This window comes from Dama dama, chromosome 5 (assembly GCF_033118175.1).
Source record: "Dama dama isolate Ldn47 chromosome 5, ASM3311817v1, whole genome shotgun sequence".
In the NCBI taxonomy this organism is placed as follows: Eukaryota; Metazoa; Chordata; class Mammalia; order Artiodactyla; family Cervidae; genus Dama; species Dama dama.
The window spans coordinates 9054166-9079122 of NC_083685.1; the positions used below are offsets into that span (position 1 = coordinate 9054166).

At 42.6% G+C, this 24957-nt stretch overlaps 1 protein-coding gene across 1 annotated transcript in view; it reads right to left on the reverse strand.

Moving 5' to 3' along the window:
* SVOP (SV2 related protein) overlaps window positions 1-17813 on the reverse strand; it is a 71954-nt gene extending 54141 nt beyond the window's left edge. The window contains exon 1 of the mRNA XM_061141693.1: window positions 17572-17813. Within this exon, the coding sequence (XP_060997676.1) occupies window positions 17572-17606 (35 nt within the window). The 5' untranslated portion in view covers window positions 17607-17813. The remainder of the gene's footprint in view (window positions 1-17571) is intronic.
* Window positions 17814-24957: the final 7144 nt, after the last annotated feature.

Genomic DNA, 24957 nt, shown 5'->3' on the forward strand with positions numbered 1-24957 from the left:
ATAGCCATTTCCTTCTCCAGGGGATCTTCCCGACCCAGGGATCACACCCATGTCTCCTGCTTGGCACGTAGATCCTTTACCACTGAAGCACCAGGGAAGCACAACAGCTCTATGAGGTTGGTATTTTTATAGCCATTGTACAGACAAGAAAACTGAGGCCCCAGAAGTCAGGGGGTCTAACCATGGTCACAGAGCTAAAAAGGCATGGAGCCAGGGGTCACCCTTAGGTCTGTCTGGTCAAAACCTTGTGTTTCTGGCCAAAGACAGGATACCAGTCAAACCCTTCCATTCCTCCCAATCTACTCCATTCCTCCCCCACAACATCTTTTATTTTGAAATATTTAAAGCAGATAAAAATAAATAGATAACAATGAGAGAACTATCTTTGCTTCTTGTCCAGCCTAAGGACTAGACGCTACTAGAAGGTTGAACTATATGAAATTGCCAACATTTGATTATAATTCAGTTGAAGCCACCAAGTTTCTTTTCCAAGCTCCATCTGTCAATACAGCTTGAAAGAACAGAGGCGTCAGCCTGAATGTCAGTGGTAAAGAATCCGCCTACCAACGGAGGAGATGCGGGTTCGATCTCTGGGTTGGGAAGATCCCCTGGAGAAGGAGAGGGCACCTCACTCCAGTATTCCTGCCTGGGAAATCCCATGGGAGCCCGGCAGGCCACAGTCTAGTGGGTCACAGAGTCAGATACGACTTAGCAAGTAAACAGCAGCAGCTTTGCACAGGGGTGGTGCTGATGGAGATTATGGGGAAGCTCTGAAGCCAGTGCCTACAAACTGAGTCTCAAATAAACCCCCCAAGACCATACTGATGTGTAGCATTTGCCAATATCCGTGGGGTAAATACTCCCACCACGACCAGCTTTAAGCTCTCAATGGTTAAACAACAGGCTCTGAGATTTCCTGAATATCTAACCATCAAATCTGCTCGCTAGAGCCACTCTGAGCAGTCTCCAGCACAACCACTGTAACATCCTCGAGTCACTGTCAGAAGCTACAACACGGATGAACCTTGAAACATGATGCTGAGTGAAGGCAGCCAGACACAGAGAGTTACACATGCGTGATCCTATTTATGCGAAGCAACTTCAGAGAGACAGAAAGCAGATCAGTGGTTGCCAGGGGCTGGGGAAGGAGGGAGAGGGAGTGACCGTCTAATGGCACAGAATTCCCTTTTGGGGATGATGAAATTGGTCTGGAATTAGACAAGAAGGGAAGGTTGTACAACATTGTGAATGTACATCCATGATGGCAGCAGCACTATTCACGGCAGCCCAAAGGTGAAAACAACCCAGTGTCCATCAGCAGATGAGCGGATAAGCAAAATATAGCCTATACATACAGTGGAATATTATTCACCTTCAAAAAGGAAGGGAAGGGGGAACTCCCCAGCAGTGGTTAGGACTCCTTGCTTCCACTGCAGGAGGCGTGGGGTCAATCCCTGGCTGGGGAACTAAAATCCGGCATGCTGTGCAGTGTGACCAAAATAAATAAATAAAAATTATTTTAAATTTTTTTTAAAAGGGAAAAGTGAAAGTGTTTGTCACTCAGTCCTGTCCGACTCTTTTGCAACCCCATGGACTGCAACCCACCAGGCTCCTCTGTCCATGGGATTTCCCAGGCAAGAATACTGGAGTGGGTTGCCATTTCCTTCTCCAGGGGATCTTCCCGACCCAGGGATCGAACTCGCATCTCCTTCAGGAGATCATGCATTGGCAGGCAGGTTCTTTCCCACTGAGCCACTTGGGAAGCCCCCACCCCAAAAAAAGGGAAGGGAAGGGGAAATTCCCTGGTTGCCTAGTGGTTAGGGCTCTGTGCTTTCATAGCTGAGGGCCTTCGATCCCTGGTTAGGGAACTAAGATCCCACAAGCTGTGCACCAAAAAAAAAGGGGGGGAACCGGAAAGGAAGGAAATTCTACACATTACATAACGTGGATGAGACTTGAAGACATTATGCTAAGTGAGATATGCCAGTCACAAAAGACAAACACTGCATGATTCCACTGAGGCACTTAGCATAGTCAAGCTCAGAGACAGAAAGCAGAATCGTGGTTCCCAGGGGCTGGGAGAGGAAGACACGGGGACTTCGAGTTTAACAGGTACAGAGTTTCAGCTCGGGAAGATGAAAACTGTCCTGGAGATGGATGGTATTCACGGTTGCACAATGCGAAGGCACTTAATGCCACAGATCTGTACTCTTAAAAATGGTTACAATGGTGAATTTTATCTTATTTTGCCATGCCCCTCTCTCCCCTAAACCCCCAAACCCTCAACCCTTAGCACCGCCGTGGATGTCACCTCTCAGTGAGATTTATCAGAGAAAGACAAACACTGTATATTATCATTTATACGTGGAATCTAAAAATGAAATATACTAGTGAATTTAACAAAAAAAGAAGCAGGACCTGTGGATATAGAGAACAAACTAGTTCTTACCAGTGAGAAGGGTGAAAGGGTTAGGGGCAAGATAGGGGTAGGGGATTAAGAGATATAAACTACTGTGTATAAAATAGATATACTGTGCAGTACAGGGAACACAACCAATATTTTATAAAAACATAAATAGAGCCTAATCTTTAGAAACTGTGAATCATTACATTTTAAACTTGAAACCAAAATAATATTGTAAATCAACTTTTTATTGATCAGTCGCCAAGTCGTGTCAGACTCTCTGCGACCTCATGGACTGCAGCATGCCAGGCCTCCCTGTCCTTCACCATCTCCCTGAATTTGCCCAAGTTCATGTCCATAGAATCAGTGATGCCATTCAACCATCTCATCCTCTGTTGTCCTCTTCTGCTTATATAAGTGTTATATATAAATTTATAAGTATGTAATTATTTATATATGTATGTATTTATAATTATTTACATATATAAATACAAAAATGCATGTACACAATTTTTTATACCTCAATAAAAATTTCATGTATATATCCACATGCATTTTTGTATTTTAAATGTAAATAATTATAAATGCATACATATATAACTATTATAGCTATAAACATATAATTTTATAGGTCGGTATATAAATTAGTATTTGTAAATATAAATATGTGCTTATATATAATATCATACATGTGGATGTATATACTGCTCCATAGGTATTCTGCACATTGCAAGAAAAGCTGTAAATGAAATGAACTGGGTGCAGTAAGAGGCTGGGGGGTGGTGAGTAGGGGAGACATTTCAACTCCGTAACCCACTGAAGGGTGATGCAAAGTGGGTTCCAGGAAGGAAGCAACAGGAGTAGGACTCTCTGTCCCCTGGAAGCAACCCCCAACTCAAAACTACAGTCCCTCGAGGCATTAATAGAAGACAGAATGTACAGAATTACTAGGCGAAGGAAGGAGGTGAACATTTACGTGCATTATCAGTTCCTTTTGAGGGGTGAAGGGAAGGTCCGTGGCTTGCCCTTGACTCTGAGGGTAACATCACAGAAGAAGATGGCTATGTGGTCTGACACTCTCCCTTTCATCACACCTTCTCCTCCAGGACCGTCCAGGGCTCTGAGCTTCCTTCTGTGAGAAACAGCTTCCACTGCGACCTTCTGGGAAGGTACACAGTGATATGGGCTTCCCAGGTGGCTCAGTGGTAAAGAATCCGCCTGCCAATGCAGGAGTCGCAGGAGATGCAGGTTCGATCTCTGGGTCAGGAAGATCCCCTGGAGAAGGAAATGGCAACCTGCCCCAGTATTCTTGCCTGCAAAATCCCATGGACAGAGGAGCCTGGAGGGCTACAGTCCACGGGGTCGCAAAGAGTCGGACATGACTGCGCACGCATGCAAGCTCTGATCTCTTTCCAATTTTTCAGGGCTTCGAGCTCCAACCCAGAATGTGAGATTGTGCTGGCACTTCACTGTGCGGACAGTCACGGTAAGCAATGCTTTACCCTCCCAATAATGGCAGATATGGATTGTCAGCTCACCATGCATCAGGCCCAATGTTTGCACTTTGCATCATTAAATTATTTATTCCCACTTTCATTGTCCCCATTTTACAGAGGAGGACACTCAAGCACAAGGGGCTGGGAGCTTGCCCAAGGTCACACAGTAAGTGTCGAGGCTTTGGCGAAGCTATCTGATTTCAGCATTCCCACTTCCAGCCACTCTGTATTCTCTTCTGGTGCTAGTACCTCTTTGCAGCTTTGCTGCAAATAATACAAAACCAGAACTAATCACCAGGAGAGGAGTAATTAAATAGATGATGGAACAGCCACTAAAGAAAATGTTTTTTAAAAAATTAAAAAAAAAAAAACATTTTATTGGAACTTCCCTGTCGGTCCAGTGGTTAAGACTCTGCACTTCCACTTCAGGGGGGTGCGGGTTCCATCCTTGGTCAGGGAACTAAAATCCTGGAGGCTGCATGGTGCAGCCAAAAAAAAAAAAAAAAATTTTTTTTTTAAATTTGTGTTGATTTGTGTCACAATAGGTCAAAGTGGAAACAACTTAAGTGGCTATCAGTGGATGAATGGATAAACAAACTGTGGTCTATCCGTACAACCGAGTATTATTCAGTCTTAAAAAGGATGGAAATTCTGATCCATGTTATAACATGGATGTACTCTGAAGACACTGCGCTAAGTGAAATAAAACCAACACCAAAGGACAGCTACTGTATTAGTCCGCCTATCTAAATGGGCCTACAATAGTCAAAGTCACAGAGAGAGAAAGTAGAACAGGGGTCACCAAGCTCTGGGGGTTGGGGGGATAGAGGGGAATGGGGAGTTAAGTGTTTAATGCGTACAGAGTTTCAGTTGAGGAAGATAAGAAAATTCTAGAGGTGGTTGGTAGTAAAGGTGACACAAGACTGAATATAATTCATACCATTAACCGTACAATTGTTGAAATGGTAAATTTTATAGCGACTATTTTAACATAATGAACACACACAAGTCGGTTGTAAGAACTAACAGGAGAAGATTGTTGGGGCTCATTTTTGTTTTTTGGCCACACAGCTTGCAGGATCCTAGTTCCCAGACCAGGGATCAAATCAAGGGATATGGCAGTGAAAGTGCTGAGTCCTAGCCACTGGACTGCCAGGGAATTCCTGCTGGGGCTCACTGTTAAATGTGCTAGACTACAGTCCCATGATCTAGGTTCTTGGTACTAAGATTTAAGTATGGTCTCAAACCAGAGACCCAGTCTCCCCAGGGACTTGTTAGAAATGCTGAGTCTCAGGTCCCGACTGAGATCTATTAAATCAACATCTGCACTGTAACCAGGTCCCCAGGGAATTCATGTGCAAGTTCAAGTGTGCTCAAGAATATTTTCTCTTCTGCCATCGAACATTCTGGAAGGATACTTAAGAAGCCTGAGACTGGTTGGTTTGGGGAAGGAGGACGGATGGGAATGGGGAGTTTTGAGGGAAAGAAATTTCTTTTTAGTTTTCATTTTGGATCCCTCTGTAATATGTAAATTTTTAAACCTGCACATTTATTAACTTAAATAATCAATATAAATCACAATAGCGACTATTCACAGAATGCTTGTCAATCTGTAACATTAGCTAAGCATTTTACAGACACGTTCATCTGTGACGTGGGATGAAGACAGGCTTCCAGGACCGTCGTGAAGATAAACTGAGCTTGATGAACAGAAAACTGTGGAGGCATTGTGTCAATATTGGCTTTCCTCCAACCCAGCTTCGTTCAAGTAACCTTTGTGCCTTGAACATGGAGGACACTGACCTTTGTGAAATTTGACTTTGAGAAATGGCTTAGCTCCCTGACGTTTTAAGCTAGGATCTGTTTACATTCCTTTTCTGGCAATCCACTAGAAGCCAGGGCCCTTTATTTATTAAAACTTGTTTTAAGATGGATGTAAAGAGAGACCTCTGACATTAAATTACACTCAGAAAGCCAGACTACATTTTGAATCCGATGGGTTCCTAAAAGCAGTTATCAGTGACATGAGCCAAGATTTTCCAAGGGGAAAAAACACTGTAATATGAAAGAAAAAGAAAATAGCAGTGGCATATGTTAACTATATGAGGACTTTGAAACAAGCTGGCTCACAATTTCTTGGCATTTGTTGTGTATATATAGCATATAATTTACCAAAATAGCAGGGAACATTTGTTTTACATAATTTTGCTATTGAAAGAAGAGAAGAGCTTGAGGAAATAACTGTCAACCCAAAGATTTTGCTTGAACCATCATGTAAGTCACCTCAGTACCTTAAATTAGGGTCTGAGACGTGATTAGGGTAAGGACGTTTTTTTTTTCTATTTTCATCTGAGTTTTTGGGTATTAATCCCCTGAGTTCATGGATCTATCAGACTGAAAAAGGAAGCCTGTGCCTAATTGTGATTATGACAGGGTAGCATTTCAAGTCCTGCCTAAAGATGGGGGACGATGTCACAGAAAGGAGCGCCCAACTCTGCAAACAGACTGATTTGGGTTTGAACATTCTGCCCCCATCACTCGGCAGCTCTGAGGTTAGGTTACTTTACTTCTCTCGGTCTCAGTTTCCTGCTGGTAGAATGGAGATGGTAATTCCCATCTCACAGGGTTGCCATGGAGATTAAAGGAGTCAACAGAGAGAGCATCTCAAAAGAGTCTGGCATCCTTCTTCAGTATTTTATTTTACTTGGTCACGCCACACAGCATGTGGCATCTTAGTTCCCTGACCAGGGATCGAACCTGTGCCCCCGACATTGGAAGAGCAGAGCGTTAACCACTGGACCACCAAGGAAGTCCCTATTCTTCAGTATTTTACCAAGTGTTTATTGAGTGCTTACTGTGCGCTGAAGGCTCAGATACAAAGAGAGATGAAATACACCTGCCTTCCTGAAATGGATTCCCTACTGAGAAGACGGTTAATATACAGTAAACAAGAAATCATTATATGTTTGCAAATGAATGAACTTTGAGAGGGAAAGATAAAGAACAACTGGAGGGAAGAGTAGCTAGGATAGACTTGCCTGAGGTCTGGGGACCAGGAGAGTCCCACAGAGATGGGGAAGGACAAAGATCCAGAGGGTGGGACCAAGGAGTAGAGGTCGGAGAGACAGGCTGAATTATACAGAGACCACAGCGTTTTTCATGTTTTCCTGAGATCAATGGGATGCCACTGAGAGGTTTACAAGTAGGGTGAGACGGGAGAAGGTGATCAGAGTTGATTTTGAGATCATTCAGGCATATTTTGCTATAAGAGGATGAATAGATTGTGGACAGTGTTTTAAAATATTGGAGAAGGAAATGGCAACCCACTCCAGTATTCTTGCCTGGAAATCCCATTGAGTCTGTTAGGTAGTTAGAATAGGGAAAAAGAGTCCAAAATGGCGGTGGCTAAAAGACCTGGAAGGGAAAGCCCGCGAAAATAGGACAAAGGAAGGTCCAAGGACCAGAGTGAGAACCTCAGGTGAAACAAACAACGCTCCTGCCTAAGCCCAATTTACATAAGACAGGCCCAGGGACAGAGAAACATATAAAAAGAGGAGCCAAAGCTTTTCTCTCTTTTTGCTCCCTCTCTCTCCTGCACGATTGGGTGATCTTCTCTTCGCGTCTTTGGATCGACGTGCCCTCACACTTTGAAGATGGATTTTCCTGCTATTATCTAAATAAATAGAGCTGTAACACTGAGCTGTAACACTGATTTATTTAAGAGCTATAACACGGTCCGTTCGAGACCTGAGAGCTATAACACGGTCTGTCCTCCGAGAGCTGTGACCTGCCAGGGGGGCTTTAATGTCCGTCACTCCAAATTTTTGTTGTGACGAGACAAAGAACCGAGGAGCATACACTCACGTGACAAGTCAAACTTACATGTATTTATTTTTTGACTGTGTGGCACGTGGGATCTTAGTTCCCCAACTGCCAGGAGCCAGCACACGAGATCCCACCCATGACAAGGTCATGAGGAGAAGACCTGACAAGCAAGGCAGATCAGGACTTCAGGGATTTCGAAAAGCTGCCCTGGCGCTCACCTTAAAGATGATCTCTGTCTTTCTGATGCTTGCTATATTAGACTACTCCCTAATTTCTGTGACACAGGTAGACGGCCTTCCCCGATCTCTCTCCAAACAGAATCAACTTAGAACTTTAATCAATATGTCCCCCGGACAGTGGTATCCTATAAGATTATCCAGGATGAAAGGAGTGTTTCAGTATAGACCCCTTTGCTGGCATTCTAGCCTGCTTGGCAAATGCGTACTAATGCACATGACCGCTCACAACACCTTAATCATAAATAGCATAAAGAACCTGATCACAAAAGGCCCTAATAGGCACAGAGCCCTTCGGGGGTGAGGAAGCCCTATTAGAGAACATAAAATATTATTCTAAAAGTGGTTAGAGTTAAAGATTTAGAAAAATAAGAGTTTAGAATTGTTAATTTTAACCAGGAATGCTAAACAGGGGCTGCCTCACCGGAGCTGCAGAGTCTTTGTGTGGTAAACCTTTTAGATAAATTTAACTGATAACTTCTGCAAAAGGACTGACCTTTGTGTTCATTAAAGAATAGATTACAGAAAACAGCTTTGCATTTACCTAGGTCATAAAATGTCAATAGGCCCCAAGGCCAGAAGATAATGTACAAGACTCTCTCAAAGAAGTATGCAGAAAACACCCTGATTTCGTGTAGGACAAGCTGATGTAATATTAAACTATCTTCCCCTTAAAAATGTACTAACTTAGAATATAAAAGCTACGGTAAAAAATAAAGATTTGCCAGACTCTGCTGCACCCGCCGTCTGGTCACTCTCTTTCTCTTTCTCTCTCTCGCAGACTTGGCCCTATCAAGGCTGGTCTCACGTGTCTTCTCTCGCCGACACCATTCATCCTGAGGGTGCCCCCTGGATCCTGCTGAGGCTGGACCCCGGCACCCAACCAGGGATTGAACCCGAGACCCTGCGTTAGATGGGCACGGTCTTAACCACTGGACTGCCAGGGAAGTCCCTAAAATATTGGTTTTTGTTAGAAAAACGCCACGGGAGGAAAAAAGCCGCCTCTAAGGACCGTTGGTGAAGGCCTTTATTGAGCGGTCGCTCTCGGGCAGAACTCCCGGGGGCGGGTGAGTGAGGAGACAAAGGGAGTCTGCGAGGTATGAGGGGTGGGGAGGGGTTTTATAGCCAGGGCCGGCGTCCAAGCCAGGTCTTTTCATATAAGGAAGAAAGCGCGGGCTACAGCGGCGGTCAGTGTCCAAGGGCTCTGTGTTGGTACCTGATTGGACCAGGCTGCAGGGGGTCGGTCTCCGGAAGTTTAGCCAGCCTCCAGAATTTGCCTTGCGGCACTTTTCCGGGGCATGCCCCGACCTTTCAGTTTTATCATCATTTAGGTGTGGCAAACAGATCAGGAGATGACTGCCAACTGAAGACTTTAGCCTCTGTTATACTCACAGATTCCAAGAGGGGGCATGCCACATTTTTTTTTTTTGGTGGGGGGGGTGGGTAGCCAAATAGGGAAACACCGGGATCAGTAAGGAGGGAAGTGAAAGTGAAAGCTGCTCAGTCGTGTCCAACTCTTTTCGACCCCATGGACTATACAGTCCATGGAATTCTAGGCCAGAATACTGGAGTGGGTATCTGTTCCCTCCTCCAGGGGATCTTCTCAACCCAGGGATCAAACCCAGGTCTCCCGTATTACAGGCGGATTCTTTACCAGCTGAGCCACCAAGGAAGCCAAGAAAACTGGAGTGGTTAACCTATCCCTTCTCTGGCGGATCTTCCCGACCCAGGAATCAAACTGGGGAGGCAAGGGTGAAGATAAAATCTGGGGCAGAGTCTTTACTGTGGTTTCCACAGGAAGGAACAGGCGAGGCAGGGCAAGCAGGTTGAGGATCAGCTAGTTTGAGTCATTTCTCCAGGCTCTGAGCATAGGGACTGTTTCCAGTTGCCTGGTATTTGGCCCTGGTGCGATTAGTGCAGGTGGATTAGTGGCTTTGGATTGGTTGGTTTGCACACAAAAGGTCCACTGGCAGGCGACTTATTTACTAGTTAACCCTGGGAGGGGAGAGCCCTCCTGAATCTGTAAGGCCCCAAAAGGTCAAAACATCAGAATACAGAAAATAAAAAGCATGATTAATGCACCAAGGTTAACACATGAGAGCATGCAGTGAGGATATTCTATGTGTCAGACCATATTCTTGCCCTCATGGAGTTTACAGTCTTTTACCAAAAGTATCCTGAAGATGCAGGAAGGGGCGCAAGCCAGGGTCCCTACATGACTAATGTGAGAAAAGTGAGGTGTAAAGAGAGGTCTGAAGATGCTCTGGAAATGGAGAGACTGAAAAATGCATCATCTAAACTAAACGCTTTAGAGAAGTGGTTCTCAATGGGGTGACACCGGCAATGTCTGGAGACAGTTTTGATTGTCACAACTTGGAGGGGGGAGTGAATATGATGAAACAAGGCTATGTCTGATCTTTCCATGGGGACTCAGTGCTTTAGCTGCTAAAACTTAATAATGGTGGCCCCTGCTGCCAAGGAGAATGATTAAGCTGATGAGCAGATTTTTCTGATTTTCTTTTATGCATACAGTTTTTACTTAATCCTGTGGCCTGATCTACCCTAAAATCCAGTATCGGATGGAATCTAGGCAATGTCCCATGAACTTGGGATCCATCAGACCCCTGGCGTGTGAAGCTTTCATACAACTAAGTGAAGACAGACACTAAACAATAAATAAGCAAATTATATGGTATGTTGGAAGGTAATGTGTGATTAAAAAAAAAAAAAAGGAAAAGCAGGGGATTTCCCTGACAGTCCAGTGGTTAGGACTTTGCCTTCCAATGCAGGGGGTGCAGGTTTGCTCCGTGGTCAGGGAGCAAAGATCCCACATTGCCTCATGGTCAGAAAAACAAAACATAAAACAGACCCAGTACTATTAACAAATTCAGTAAAGACTAAAAATGGCCCACATTAAAAAAAAATATCTTAAAGAGGAAAAGCTGAACATGGTAAGGATGGGGGAAGAGGGCTATGATTTTTTTCAACTACAGTAAAATACACATAAGATAACACTTACCATTTTAAGCATTTTTAAAGAGTACAGTTCAGTGGGCATAAAGTATATTCACAATATTGCACAATCATTACCACTGGTCATCCACAGAATTCTTTTCATCTTGTAAAACGGACACAGTGTACCCACTACACAGATCCCCCTCCTCCCCTTCCCCAGCTTCTGGCAACTACCATTCTACTTTATGTCTCTATGAATTTGATTGCTTTAGAAACCTCACAGAGTGTAATCATACAGTAGCTGTCCTTTGGTGACTGGTTTATTTCACTTAGCATAATGTCTTCAAGGTTTATCTGTGTTGTAGCAGGTTTCAGGATTCCCTTCCTTTTTGAAGGCTACATAATATTCCATCATATGGATAGACCACATTTGTTTATCTACTCATCATGAAGGGACACTTAGGTGGCTTCCATCTTTTGGCTATTGCGAATAATGCTGCTATGAACACGGCTGTACAAATATCTCTTCAGTACTCTGCTTTCAACTCTTTTGTGGGTATATACCCAGAAGTGAAATTGCTGGGTCCTACAGTAATTCTTAATTTTTTGAGGAGCCTCCATACTGTTTTCCGTGGAGGCTGCCCCATTTTTCATTCTCACCAATAGTCAGTGTGTAAGAATTCCATTTTCTCCATATCCTCACCAAGACTTGTTGTTTTTACTTATTTTTGATAGTAGCCATCCAAGAAGCCCAGTGTGCTGCAGTTCATGGGGTTGCAAAGAGTCAGACACAACTGAGCAACTGAACAACAGCAAAAATCCTAATGGCAGTAAGAGAGGGCTACCAATTTTAAGGAGGTGATGAGGGTAGGCTTGGGTGAGATGGTGGCATTTGAGACCCGAGTAAAGCAGATACTGAGGAGAAGAGCTTTCCAGGTAGAGAGAACAGCGGGTGCTGGAGCAGGAGCCCACACGGTGTGTTTAAGGAACAACAAGGGGACCATGGGCTTCTCTGGTGGCTCAGATAGTAAAGAATCTGTCTGCAATTTAGGAGACCAGGATTCCATCCCCGGGTGGAGAAGATCCCCTGGGGAAGAGAATGGCAACCCACTCCACTATTCTTGCCTGGAGAATTCCATGGACAGAGGAGCCTCGTGGGCTACATTCTACGGGGTGGCAAAGAGTCGGACACGACTGAGCAGCTAACACACACACACACACACACACACACACACACACACGGGAACCAGAATGGTTGCATGAAGGGGTGAGAGAGGACAGAAGACAAGGTGAAACGGGAGCCCCAGGAGGGTTTTGGAACCAAAGAGGCTTGTGAACTGACTTCTGAAGAATCCCTCTGCGGACTTTCCCTGATGGTCCAGTGGCTAAGGCTTCCTGCTCCCAAGGCAGCAGGGCCCCAAGTTCAATTCCTGGTCAGGGAACTAGATCCCATATGCTGCAACTGAAGATCCTGCATGCTGCAACTAAGATCCAGCACAGTTAAATAAATAAATAATATTTTTTAAAAAGAATGCGTTTGGTTGCTGTGTTGAGAATGTGCTGTAGGGAGACAAGGGCAGGACCAGGAAGACCAGCTAAATAACCCCTGGAATCCACCCAGGTCAGAGATGATGGGAACTTGAACCAAGGAGTAGCAGTAGAGTTGGAGAGAAGTGGTAGGAGTTTAGGTGGAGCTTAAAGGAAGGACCAACAGAATTTCCTGATGGGTTGAAGTGAAATCTAAGGGAAGGAGGAGTCAAAATGGACTCCAAATGGGGTGGATGGAGTTACCGTCAACTGGGAGAGGCTGAAAGAGGAGCAGAGTGCAGGAAAGATCAGGACTTCAAGTTTGGATGTGTGCTTCCATTAGCTTTCATCAGGACATCTTAGGATTCTGAAAAGGAGACCATGGCTTCCAGGTGCTTTGCTACTTGGAGGATAAGGGGAAAACGTCCAGAGTGGGAGAAGAGAAATAACACTGGTACCAAATGGTTGAGCCCTTGAGTGGAGCCAGACATTGTGCTGGGACTTCCCAGTGGTGACCTCCCTGATCCTCACAACGGCCCTGCCATGCAGATATCGCTATTATCCCAGCGTTATAGATGAGCACCCAACCATGCGGAGATGAAGTCATGCGGAGATGCGGAGCACCCAACCATGCGGAGATGAAGACCCCTAGGCCAGGGTCACCCAAATTGTAAGTGGCAGAGCCAGAGTTTGAACCCAGATCTGCCTGACTCAGAGCCCACACTTTTACCCCAGGAAGCCCCAGGAGGAGTCAGAAGATTCATTGAGCTGAGGCACTTAAGCTCAATCTTTACTTTTTTAATATTTATTTTCATGTTATTTATTGAGCTGTTCCAGGTCTTAGTTGCGGCATGCAGCATCTTTACTTGCAGGATGCAAACTCCTAGTTGCGGCATGTGGGATCCAGTTCCCCGACCAGGGATCACACTCAGGCCCCCTGCATTGGGAGCTTGGAGTCTTATCCACTGGACCACCAGGGAAGTCCCTAAGCTCGATCTTGAAAGACAGGGTTGGTAAGAAAGGAGAGAGTGGATCGAGCAAACACAAGATGAATTTCCAATTTCTTGTCCTTATACAGGGTCCTGTGTGGCCTGGTCCCTGCCATCCTCTGCAGCCTCACCTCCAGCCACTTGCTCATGAAGCTCCACTGGCCTGATTTTGAGCTCTTCCCCCCACACAATTCCCACTATTGGAAAAGCTCCCTCCTGTCTCTTGTCCTGGCTAACTCCTACACGTGTCTAGGGGTTCAGCTCCAATGTCATTTCCTCCAAGAAGCCTTCTCTTACTCCTCTCTGCCATCTAGAACTAGACTTGTGGCACCTTCTACACTTGTGGAGAAAAGGGAACCTTCCTGTGCTGTTAGGAGGAATATAAATTGGTGAAGCCACTATGGAGAACAGTATGGAGTTTCCCTAGAAAACTAAAAATAGAGTTACCATATGATCCAGCAATCCCACTCGTGGGCATATATTCAGAGAAAACCATAATTCAGAAAGATACATGCACCCCAGTGTTCACAGCGACACTATTTATAACAGCCAAGACATGGAAACAACTTAAGTGTCTGCCCATTGATAGATGAATGGATAAAGGAGATGTGGGGTATACACACAAAACAGAATACTACTCGGGCATTAAAAAAGAAGGAAATAATGCCATGTGCATTTGCAGTAAGGTGGATTATTATACTAGAGATTATCATACTAACTGAAGTAAGTAGCCCTTAAGACAATTCTCATAATTATTGTGCAATTGTGTGTTCAATATTTGCTTCTCCCATCAGACCAGTGCTGTCCAATAGAACCTTCTGCAGTTCCAAAAAGTGCTCTGGGCCCAGGCTGTCACAATGGGGCTACAGCAGCCACTAGCCACATGCAGCTACTAGGCACTTGAAATGCAACCAATGCAACGAAGGAATTGATTTTTCGAACATGACCTACTTTACCTATAAATCATATTTTATAACATGTGTGCATGTGTCACTTCAGTCATGTCCGACTCTTCGTGCCCCTATGGATTGTAGCCCTCCAGGCTCCTCTGTCCATGGGATTCTCTAGGCAAGAATACTGGAGTGGATTGCCATGCCCTTCTCCAGGGGATCTTTCCGACCCAGGGATTGAACCCTTGTCTCTTGTGTCTCCTGCGTTGGCAGGCATGTTCTTTACCATTAGCACCATTTGGGAAGCCCATTACATATTATACATGGACATTATTTCATATACCAACTATATAATTTAAGTTTAAATAGCCACATGTGGCTAGTGGCTACTGTATTGGACGCTGAAGCTCTAGCTGTGAGCTCCTTGAGGGCAAAGACCATGTATCTCATTTGGTTATAGAATTCCCTGATTTAGGATGATGCTCAGGAAAACTGTTGAATGAATGAATGAATCAATGAATGGATGAACCAACCAATCAATGTAGTCTGCATAATTTGTTTTCATGGAAATCATCCTAGAAAGGAGAGACCCAGGAAAATCTGACTTGCACAAGATCTCACAATAAGGCAGAACTAGATACAAAATCCGGCCTTCTGAATCTCCTGTACATAGTACTGCGCCTGAGTGGACAGCAGGTGACAGGTAGAGGTTGTCTGTGGTCTCACACAAGCCATCGCGGAGCTGTTCGTGAAGGTACCTCCAAGTCCTGGGAAGGACCATTTCTTAGACATCCTCACCCCCTTCCCCCTCCCCCTTCCCTGTAAACAACTTAGTGGCTTGTAATCTATTAACACTTGGCTTCCCGTGAGACTGAGCCTGTTCCAAGGTCCACTCTTGCCAATCCTCCACAAGGCACTCTGATTTTTAAAAAAACCCATATTTCTCTCAGGCAGTCTGTTGCTGGCAGTCCATGAATATACACAAGGTGTGGTTTAAAAAACACCTATGTCGTGATGTGAATCCACTCAGATTTACACAGTCGTTCCTTTTATTTTACCTTTTTTTTTTTTTTTTTTTTTAAATAAACGAAGGTTAACATGTTTCAGGGCTAATTTTGACCTCGTTCAAATGTAATTTGGGGGTTGCGGATTACATTCTGAGGGAATCCAGCAGAAAGAGCCTACAGATTTTGTTTTTACAAACCTTTTTCAGATATCATCATAATCATAATTTTATAAATTATTTCTCAGGTGTTCATATGTATCAATGTCTCTGTATCTGCCAGGCATTTGGTACACATGATCTCACATGATCTTCCCAATAAGCCTATGAATCAAGTACTATTATGATTCCCATTTTATGGCTAAGGAAATTGAGTTTCAGAAAGGTTAAGTCATTTGCTCAAAGCCACACAGCCAGGAAGTGGCAAAGTAGGGATTTGAAGCCTAGTCTGTCTTATTCAAGAGCCAGTGCTCTTAGCTAGCACACAATATGGCCTCTCTAATAGACATTACATGTATTTATGTGTGTAAAAATCAGGAAAATAATCAAGAAACTTAACACTGGGGCTTGGGAAGAGAGAGATTTACTTTTATTCTTGTGCTTCTTTTTGGACTTTATCCTATGTATATACTGTTATTAGTATAAAAACTAAATTAATTTAAGCTTAAGTAAAATCCTCTTATTAGGTTTTACTTCTTTCAAATGAAGGAAGGACTTGTCACTCTAGTGTCATGTCTATCTATTAGTAGATTAAATATACATGAATCTTTGAGTCATTTGCAAAGTTCACATGCCCTGACAGCATTTGAAAATTTATCCCAGTAAAACTGCAGTTCCAACATGTAGCCTTATCCTGAATTCCAAATTTCATGTTTTAGTTTCTGGATTATTTTTGATTTTGAGGTAATAGGTTGGTTTTCAAACATGATATTTATTTTCAATGAACGTGGTATGTTTTCCTTGAGAGATCTGCACTCAGGTACACACATTTTTATGGATTCATAGATCGACTTTGGATATTACAACTGGGCATCTTTCAGCATTTGTGAAATAATGCCGTGTTACATAAGACAGGCCATTTGCAGATCAATTAATAAAAGCTTAAAAGTAAACATTCCATTAATTAAAATTTGTAATGCAAATTAATTTTACACTGATTGAGAAGTAGACATCTCAATACCCTTCAGTACTCAGAGCCTCAGAGAGATGTAGCAGTCACACTAAAAGTCACTTGGGAGAATTCCTCAGTGGTTTAGAGAGAGAGAGAGAAAAAACAAACAAACATCTAAGTCAAGAAAATATACATACTAACAATAATGTATCCTTTCCAACAATTCCAAAGGGGTGTCTGCTTTTACCATCCAAGTGACCAGTCCTTCTAAAAATTAAAACAAAATCCCCATTAATGTTCTTTTTGTTGCTCCATCTCATACTCTTGGAATTTGCTTAACAAATCACCATTAGCTCGAGGTTGGAGAATTTTGAATGCCCCTTTACAAGCCCTTTCCATTGCTTGACTGTATTTCCCCAAGATTTTCAGAGCAAATTTGGTATCCTTGAAAAATTCCAGTCCTCTAATCAGTGTATTCCTGAGTTCCCAAGGATAGGCTGACAGTGAGCCTCACTTAGCTAGCTGTTACAAAAACCTTTCACTCAGAAGGCAAGAGGTTTCAGCAAAGATACACAGCCCTCTCATTCACACACTTCATAAACAACGGGGACTTTGCCGAAGCCTCCTCTCTAGGAAGGAATCCCAGCTTTTTAGAAACCGGTTTGCAACATCAGTTATCATTCCCTTCTAAAAGACCTTGCAGGAAAATTCGGAATTTCACAGCATAGGAGAAGGGCTGGAAAGGACCCATGTCATTGCACGGACTCATCAATTCACTCCACATTTCCAAGCAGCAGCTAATGCTTTCTTAAAACACAGACCCTCCCAATCCCTTTAGGAGGAAGAGCAGTTCCAAGGGAAAATATTACACGCTTAGGTCCCCGTTAAGATTCTGACGGATCTGAAATAAAAAAAAAAAAAACAAAACCGGACTGAGTCAGAGATAACAGAGGCTGAGCCGGTGGGGTTGGGAAAATGGCTTGTCTCCTTCAGGCCTGAGTCTCTCCCCCTGAAACCGTTCCCTTTAAATTCAGGAAGGCATGCCGAGATGCTCCCCTGCAGGTTTTCTTTTTTCTTTCTTTTTCTTTTTTTAAGAAAAGCCTGTCTGCCTCTGACTCGCCCCCAAGATACTCACGGCAGCTGCCTGAGCTGGAATAAGTCCTCCTCCATGTCCGCGCTGCGCCAGGACGAGCCCTGCTCATGGCCCTTACATGGTGGTGGTGGATGACGAGCGCGCGCTCGGGGGCTTCAGCGTTAGGATGCCGGACCCGCGCGGCTGACTCCCTCGGTGGCAGCCGTTCCCGGGAGGGAGCCGCCAGGGACCAGCCCACGAGACAAAGCCGCCGCCGCCAGGAGACCGCGGCGAGAGTGGGCGGAGAGGAGGCGGCGGAGGGCAGAGCGAGATGCGCGGGGAGAGGGGGCGGGGAGAGCCCTTCTGGTTAGCGAAATTTACAGGCTCTCTGGGGCTGGTGGTGATGCTCTGGGGTGCCGACAGGGCGCCCGCCAGCCTGTGAAATGGCTGTCTGGGTACCAATGAGGGCTCCTCGGTTGACGATGCCTTTCTGAAGGTTTGTGTGTAGGGATTCATTTAAGGTTGCCTTCGATATTCTTGAAAACCAGGCGGCTGTCACAAATGCAGAGAATGAAAAACAAAATTTCCGTGCGTTGAAGCATTGTTTATTGAGCACCTACTGTCCGCCAGGGCTTTCCTGGTGGCTCAGTGGTAAAGAATCCGCCTGCCAAAGCAGGGTTTGATCCCTGCGTGGGGAAGATCCCCTGGACTAAGGAAATGGCAACCCCCTCCGGCGTTCTTGCCTGGGAGATCCCACGGACAGAGGAACCCGGCAGGCTGCGGTCCTTGGGGTCGCAAAGAGTCAGACGCGACTTAGCGACTAAATGACCAAGGTGATAGTCACTGGGTAAATGATAAGAGAACAAGTTAGACATGACATTGTCATCGCAGAGATGAGATCTTGTGAAATGAATCAAGAAAAAAAAAATTGGGTAAGTTGTGTAGGAGAAAGCCAAAGATCACTCGTTCGTTCAACAAGCATCAGTGAGTGATCTCTGCAGTTCTGTGGAATCAAAGATGAATAAAACCCAATTCCTGCCTTCAAATTCCTCTTCATCTTGTTCAGCGGCACCCCTCCCTCTTCCACTAGAACGTCCGCCCCCACTCTGCCTCCAAAACGTAAGCTCCGTAAAGGTTTCTGATGTACCCCCAAGGGCCTGGAATATAAAACTTTATTTATGGACACTGAAATTGAAATTTAATATTCCTCACTACACTCAACCCCAGGGCTTTGCTGTTGTGAGCATTCAATAAATGCTTGTTAAACTGAAAACAGACATCTTTCAAGTGAGGAGATTCAGTATCTGTTTTAAGCCATGGAGAGTTGAGATAATAATTTATATCAGAGCTGGCAAGTTGGAGGGTTATTGGTAAAGGCGTTAACTCAGCCTGGTTTACTCAGGACTTGAGTTATCGCACTGAAAGCTCGGTGTCCTGGAAAGTGCTGGATCTGAAGCAAACTTTGACTGTTGGTTGCTCTACAACTGTAAGCCAGAGAAGGGTTTTCATGCCTAAAGGGTTTTGAGTACCCTTAGGTGCAAGATTTCAAACTATAAAACTCTTTACGTAAAACTCTAAGACTCATAGGAGTAAATCTTCATGACCTTCAATTAGGCCATGGTTTCATAGACATGACCTCAAAAAGCACAAGAGACAAAAGGAAAAAAAACCAAATATGCTGGACTATATCAAAGTTAAAATCTCTTATGCTGCAAATAATACTATCAAGAAAGTGAAAAGACAACCCATAGAATAAGAGAAAATATTTGAAAATCATATAACTAACAAGAGACTAACTCAAAATATGTGAAGAACTCTTGTAACTTAGTAGTAAAAGACAAATAACAATATAAAATGGGCAAAAGAAAAAAAATAAAATGGGCAAAAGATACGAATAGACATTTCTTCAAAGAAGACATGTAAATAGCCAACTATGTGCTTGAAAAGAAAACGTGTAACAATACTGCAATCAAGATACAGAATGTTTCCATCACCCCCAAATTTCATCTCTGGCTGCTCAGACAACCACTAATCTGCTTTTACTACTATAGATTAATTTGTATTTTCTAGAATTTATGTAAACAGAATCATAAAGTACATATTAATTTCTGTCTGACTTATTTCATTCAGCATGGCTTTTAAATTCATAAATGTTACCATCTTTTAATAGTGCATTCTTATTTATCTCAGAATAATATTTTATTGTATGATATGCTATATTTTACTTATTTGTTCATCAATTAATGACCATTTAAAATTTTCCAAATTTGGAGCTCTTCTGAATAAAGTAACTGTGAACATTCTTGTACAAGTCTTCCTATAGATTTACATTTGCATTTCTTTTGGATAAATAAATATTGAAGAGTGAAATGGTTGGGTCACTGAGGTAAGGTTATGTTTATCTTCATAGCAAACGGCTAGCTTTCCAAAGCATTTATTGTTGTTGTTTAGTCACTAAGTTGTGTCTGACTCTTTGCGACCCCGTGGACTGTAGCCCTCCAGGCTCCTCTGTCCATGGGATTTCCCAGGCAAGAACACTGGAGTAGGTTGCCATTTCCTTCTCCAGGGGATCTTCCTAACCCACGGATGGAACCTATATTTCTTACATCTCCTTCATTGGCAGGTGGGTTCTTTACCTCTAGCACCATCTGGGAAGCATACGTTATCATTTTACATCACTATCAGTGATGTATGAGAGAGTTCCAGTTGCTTCAAATCCTTACCAACAAATGGTATTGACCATTTCTTTAATTTTCATCATTCTAATATAGTGTATTGTGGTGTTAATTTTTGTTTCCCTTGTGACAAATTATGTTGACCATATTTTCATGTACCTATTGGCCATTTATATATCTTTTTTTGGTGTGCAATGTCTGTCCAAATATTTTGACAGTTTGGGGAAAATTGTGTGTCCTCTTACTGAATTGTAAGATATCATTACACATTATGGATACAGGTCGTTATTAGATGTGTGTACTTATAAAATTTTCTGAAATTTGTGTCATACCTTTTTATTTTCTTAACAGTATCTTTCAAAGAAAATGTTTAAATTTAAATAAGATTGAGATTATCAGATATTTTTTCTTTTCTAATTTAGGCTTTTTCGACCTAAGAAATCTTTGGGGTTTAAATACATACATACATATATATATATGTATGTATATATATATGTATGTATGTATGTATATATATATTTGGCTGTGCTGGGTCTTAGTTGTGGCAAACAAATCTTTGTTTACCTGAAGGTTGCAAAGGTTTTTCTCCTACAAGAAAAACTTAGAGAGTTTTATAGTTTTAGCTTTTATGCTTAGGTCTACGATCCATTTCCAGTAAGTCTGAGTGTTTCATTACATTCTTTCACAATAATATGCTGTCTATATTTTAGGTATCCTTCCTTTTCCCTAGATCTCTATGGGTTATATGGCCATGGAGGAATAGTGTATCTTGCAAAAATGTATGACTGGGAAGACCAGAGACAGGGCTTGCGTTCTGTGATAGCATCTCTGACCTTAGACAGGCCTGTGCCTCTATGTGGCTCAGTGTCCTCATCTTTAAGAGTGGCACTGGTCAGACCTTAGCCTGCCTGCTGCCCAAGAATGTGGTGAGACTGGGAGGAGATGCTACAGATGCCAGCACTTAGAACTGGTCCAGCTTCAGAGAAAATGTGGGGTGCGATAGCTCTTATCATTTTCAAATAATCTCTATTTCTCTATCTCAGTATTTTACCCAAGATAGAGTGTACTACACTTCATTCTAAGCGTAAGGAAGATGATTTTAGGTGATACATGTGATAAACAGTTATCCTACTTAAAATAAATATAGCTACTTATTTTTATATCTATTAGAAAAATATATTTTGTCCAAATATGAAAACAAACTAAAAACAAAAGAAATTTTAAAATATTTGTGTGATATAGGTAAAAAAACAAAGCTAATTAGATTAAATAGTAAAGGTGATATCTGGATATGAGCAAAAAAATTTAGGATGTTATCCAAACAACCAAAGTTTGTCAAAATGTAGATGCATGAGTATCACACTGATACGTTCTGATACATTTGGCTGAGATGGAGCTAAGAACATGCACCTTTTTTTTTTTCTATTTTCATTCATTCAATTTTTTAGACTCCACATATAAGTGAAAAATATACAGTATTTGTCTTCCTCTGTCTGACATTTCATTATATGTAATATCCTTCAGGCCTATCCACATTGTTGTAAGTGGCAGATTTTTATTCTTTTTTATGGCTGAGTAACATTCCACATCTTTATCCATTCGTCTGTTGATGGACACCTAGGTTGCTTCCATTTCTTGGCTATTGTGAATAAATGAGTAATGCTGCTATGAACGTTGGGGTGCATGTATCTTTTCAATTAGTGTTTTTGTTTTCTCAGGATATATACCCAGGAGTGGAATTGCTGGATCATATGACAACTCTTATTTTAGTTTTTTAAGCAAGCTCTGTACTGTTTTCCATAGTGACCACACCTGTTTACATTCCCTACAAGAGTGTATGAGCAGGGACCTGCACTTTTAACCAGGAAGTCAGGGGATTTTTTGGCTAAGTGGTATAAGGCCCACATTTTAAAGAACATTGTTTCCAGTGTCTTAGTTATCTCTAGCTGCATAACAACTTACCCCAAAACTTAGGACCTTTGAAAAATATTAACAGTTATTATCTCACACAATTTCTGTGGGTCAGGAATCCAAGAGCCAGTTATCTGGGTGGTTGTAACTCAGGGTCGCTCATGAGGCTTCAGTGAGATATCAGCCAGGGTTGTGGTCTCATCTGAAGACTTGAATGAGACAGGAAGGCCCATTTTCAAGGTGGTGGACTAACATGGTTGATAAGTTAGTGATGACTGTTGGCAGGGGGCTTCTGTTCTTAATAGGTAGACCTCTCCACAAGAAGATCCTCTCCTAAAAGGAAGCCCTCTTGCACCTTTGATGGGAATGTAAATTGATACAATTTCTATGGAGAACAATTTGGAGATTCCTTAAAAAACTGGGACTAAAACTACCATGTGACCCAGCAAACCCATTCCCCGAGAACACCATAACTGAAAAAGTCACATGTACTCCAGTATTCATTGCAGCACTATTTACAATAGCCAAGAGGTGGAATCAGCCTAGATGTCCTTTGACAGATGAATGGATAAAGAAGTTGCGGTACACGTATACAATGGAATACTACTCAGCCATAGAAAGGAATGAATCTGAGTCAGTTCCAGTGAGGTAGATGAACCCTGAGCCTGTTATACAGAGTGAAATAAGTCAGAGAGAGAAAAATAGATATATATTAGTGCAAATATATGGAGTCTAGAAAAATGGTACTGATGAACCTATTTGCAGGGCACGAATAGAGAAGTAGACATAGAGAACGGACTTGTGGACACAGTGCGGGAAGGAGAGGGTGGGGCGAATTGAGACAGTAGCATTGAAACATACACATTACCATATGTAAAACAGATAGCTCGTGGGATAGCCATGTAAAACAGATAGCTCATGCATAACACAGTTTGATTAACAGGGTGCTCTGTGACCACCTAGAGGGGTGGAATGGGGTGGGGGTGGGAGGGAGGTTGAAGAGGGAGGGCACATAGGTATACTTACGGCTGATTTGCCTTGTTGTACGGCAGAAACAAGCACAGCGTTGTAAAGTAATCATCCTCCAACTGAAAATAAATTATAAAAAATTAAAAAAAAGGCAGATCCTCTCCCGAGCATCTTCACAACTATCATAGTGAGTGGTTTCTTCCATAGCAAGTGGGCCAAGAGAAAGCAAAGTGGATACAGGAACGTCATTTATGACCTGACCTTGAAATTTACATACCATCCTTCTCACAGTAAAAAATAAAATTAAAAAAAATATTTATTTAATTATTTTGGGCTGTGCTGGGTCTTCACTGCTGTGCGTGGGCTTTCTCTAGTTGTGGTGAGCGGCAGCTACTCCCGAGTTGTGGCACGCCAGCTCCTCTTTGTGGAGGCTTCTCTTGCTATGGAGCACAGGCTCTAAGACAGGTGGGATTCAGTAGTTGTGGTGAACGGGCTCAGCTGCCACTCTGAATGGGGGACTTCCACCACCAGGAATCGAACCCATGTCCCCTGCACTAGCAGGCAGATTCTTAACCTCTGGACCACCAGGAAAGTCTCTCCCAATAAACATTTGGTTACACACATCAGCTGTATTTAACGTGGGATGTGTGACTGCAGGATATATAAGGTCTTTGGGGTCATATCTTGGATGTTGGCTACTACACTCAGCTTCCCTTCTACGTTGTTCCGCATGTTTGAAACTCTCAGAAAAGACAATTGGAAAAAAAAAAAAAACCAGAGTCTCTTCCAGGAAATGGGGCGACTAGTTTAACTGATGGCAGAAGTTAATTTTGCTATCAGTGAACTCTTCTGGGCCTCAGTTTCCTCACCAGTCAATGAACTGACCTCTGATGGCCTCTTCAGGTGAGGCCCTTCCTGATTAGGAAAATAAATAATGGTGACTTATAAGATGTTATGATCAGATGTTCTGGGAACCAATGTGCTAAAGTCTTACAGGGTTTCTGTTTGAACAGGAGGAAGTGATTTTGAAACTAATGCCATTCTTTGTTAATGGAAAATAAAACAGGAACCTAGTCACTGTTTAACGACATATATATTCACAACAGATAGGAGGAGACATGCAAAAAACCAGAAATGAGTTCTTGGAAACTTGTATGCGCTTGCTGGTTTTAAAGGGAATACATGTGAAATACAAACTGATCAACCACATAAATTAGGTAATAATTCCCACAATTATTTATTACAAATTAATTATTTTTATTAAGGGTTTATAGTGAAGAGCTACGTAGGAAGGCTTAAATGTGGGTTTATTGTGAAGATCTGAGAGGTAAAGTGAGCTTAACAACTGGGTTTAAGCATCTCTCTGGAGATTGGATATCCTACCAGAAAAGGAGGGTTTGAGTTACAAAGGTTGCAACAATTCAGAGCTACTGCATAAAGAAAGATACACTTATATTAGTCACCTCTTAAAAGTGTTTCTAGTTATGAAAGAAATAAATGATCATGATAGAAATTCAGATAATAAGAAAAGCATTCAGAAGAAAATAAAACTTACTACTAATCTACCACAAAGAGAGAACCAGAGTTACCATTTGGGGACTATAGCCTTCCAGCCATTTTTTGACACAGGGACAGAGAACATAGATGCCATTGAAGCATATGGTCACACAAGCCATTGAGAACATAGATGTCTTCTTACAAATTTGGGCTCATATTTATCCTATTAAGTGGTCTGCTTTTTCAATTTTCATGAGCTTCTAATGAATATATACATATATATTTTTACAAGAAGGAACATCAATTTTGATGTTGTCTTCCCACTGTAGTTTTTTAATTTATTCCTTTGTCTGTGTCAGGCCTCAGCTGCAGCATGGGAGATCTTTGGTTACTGCAC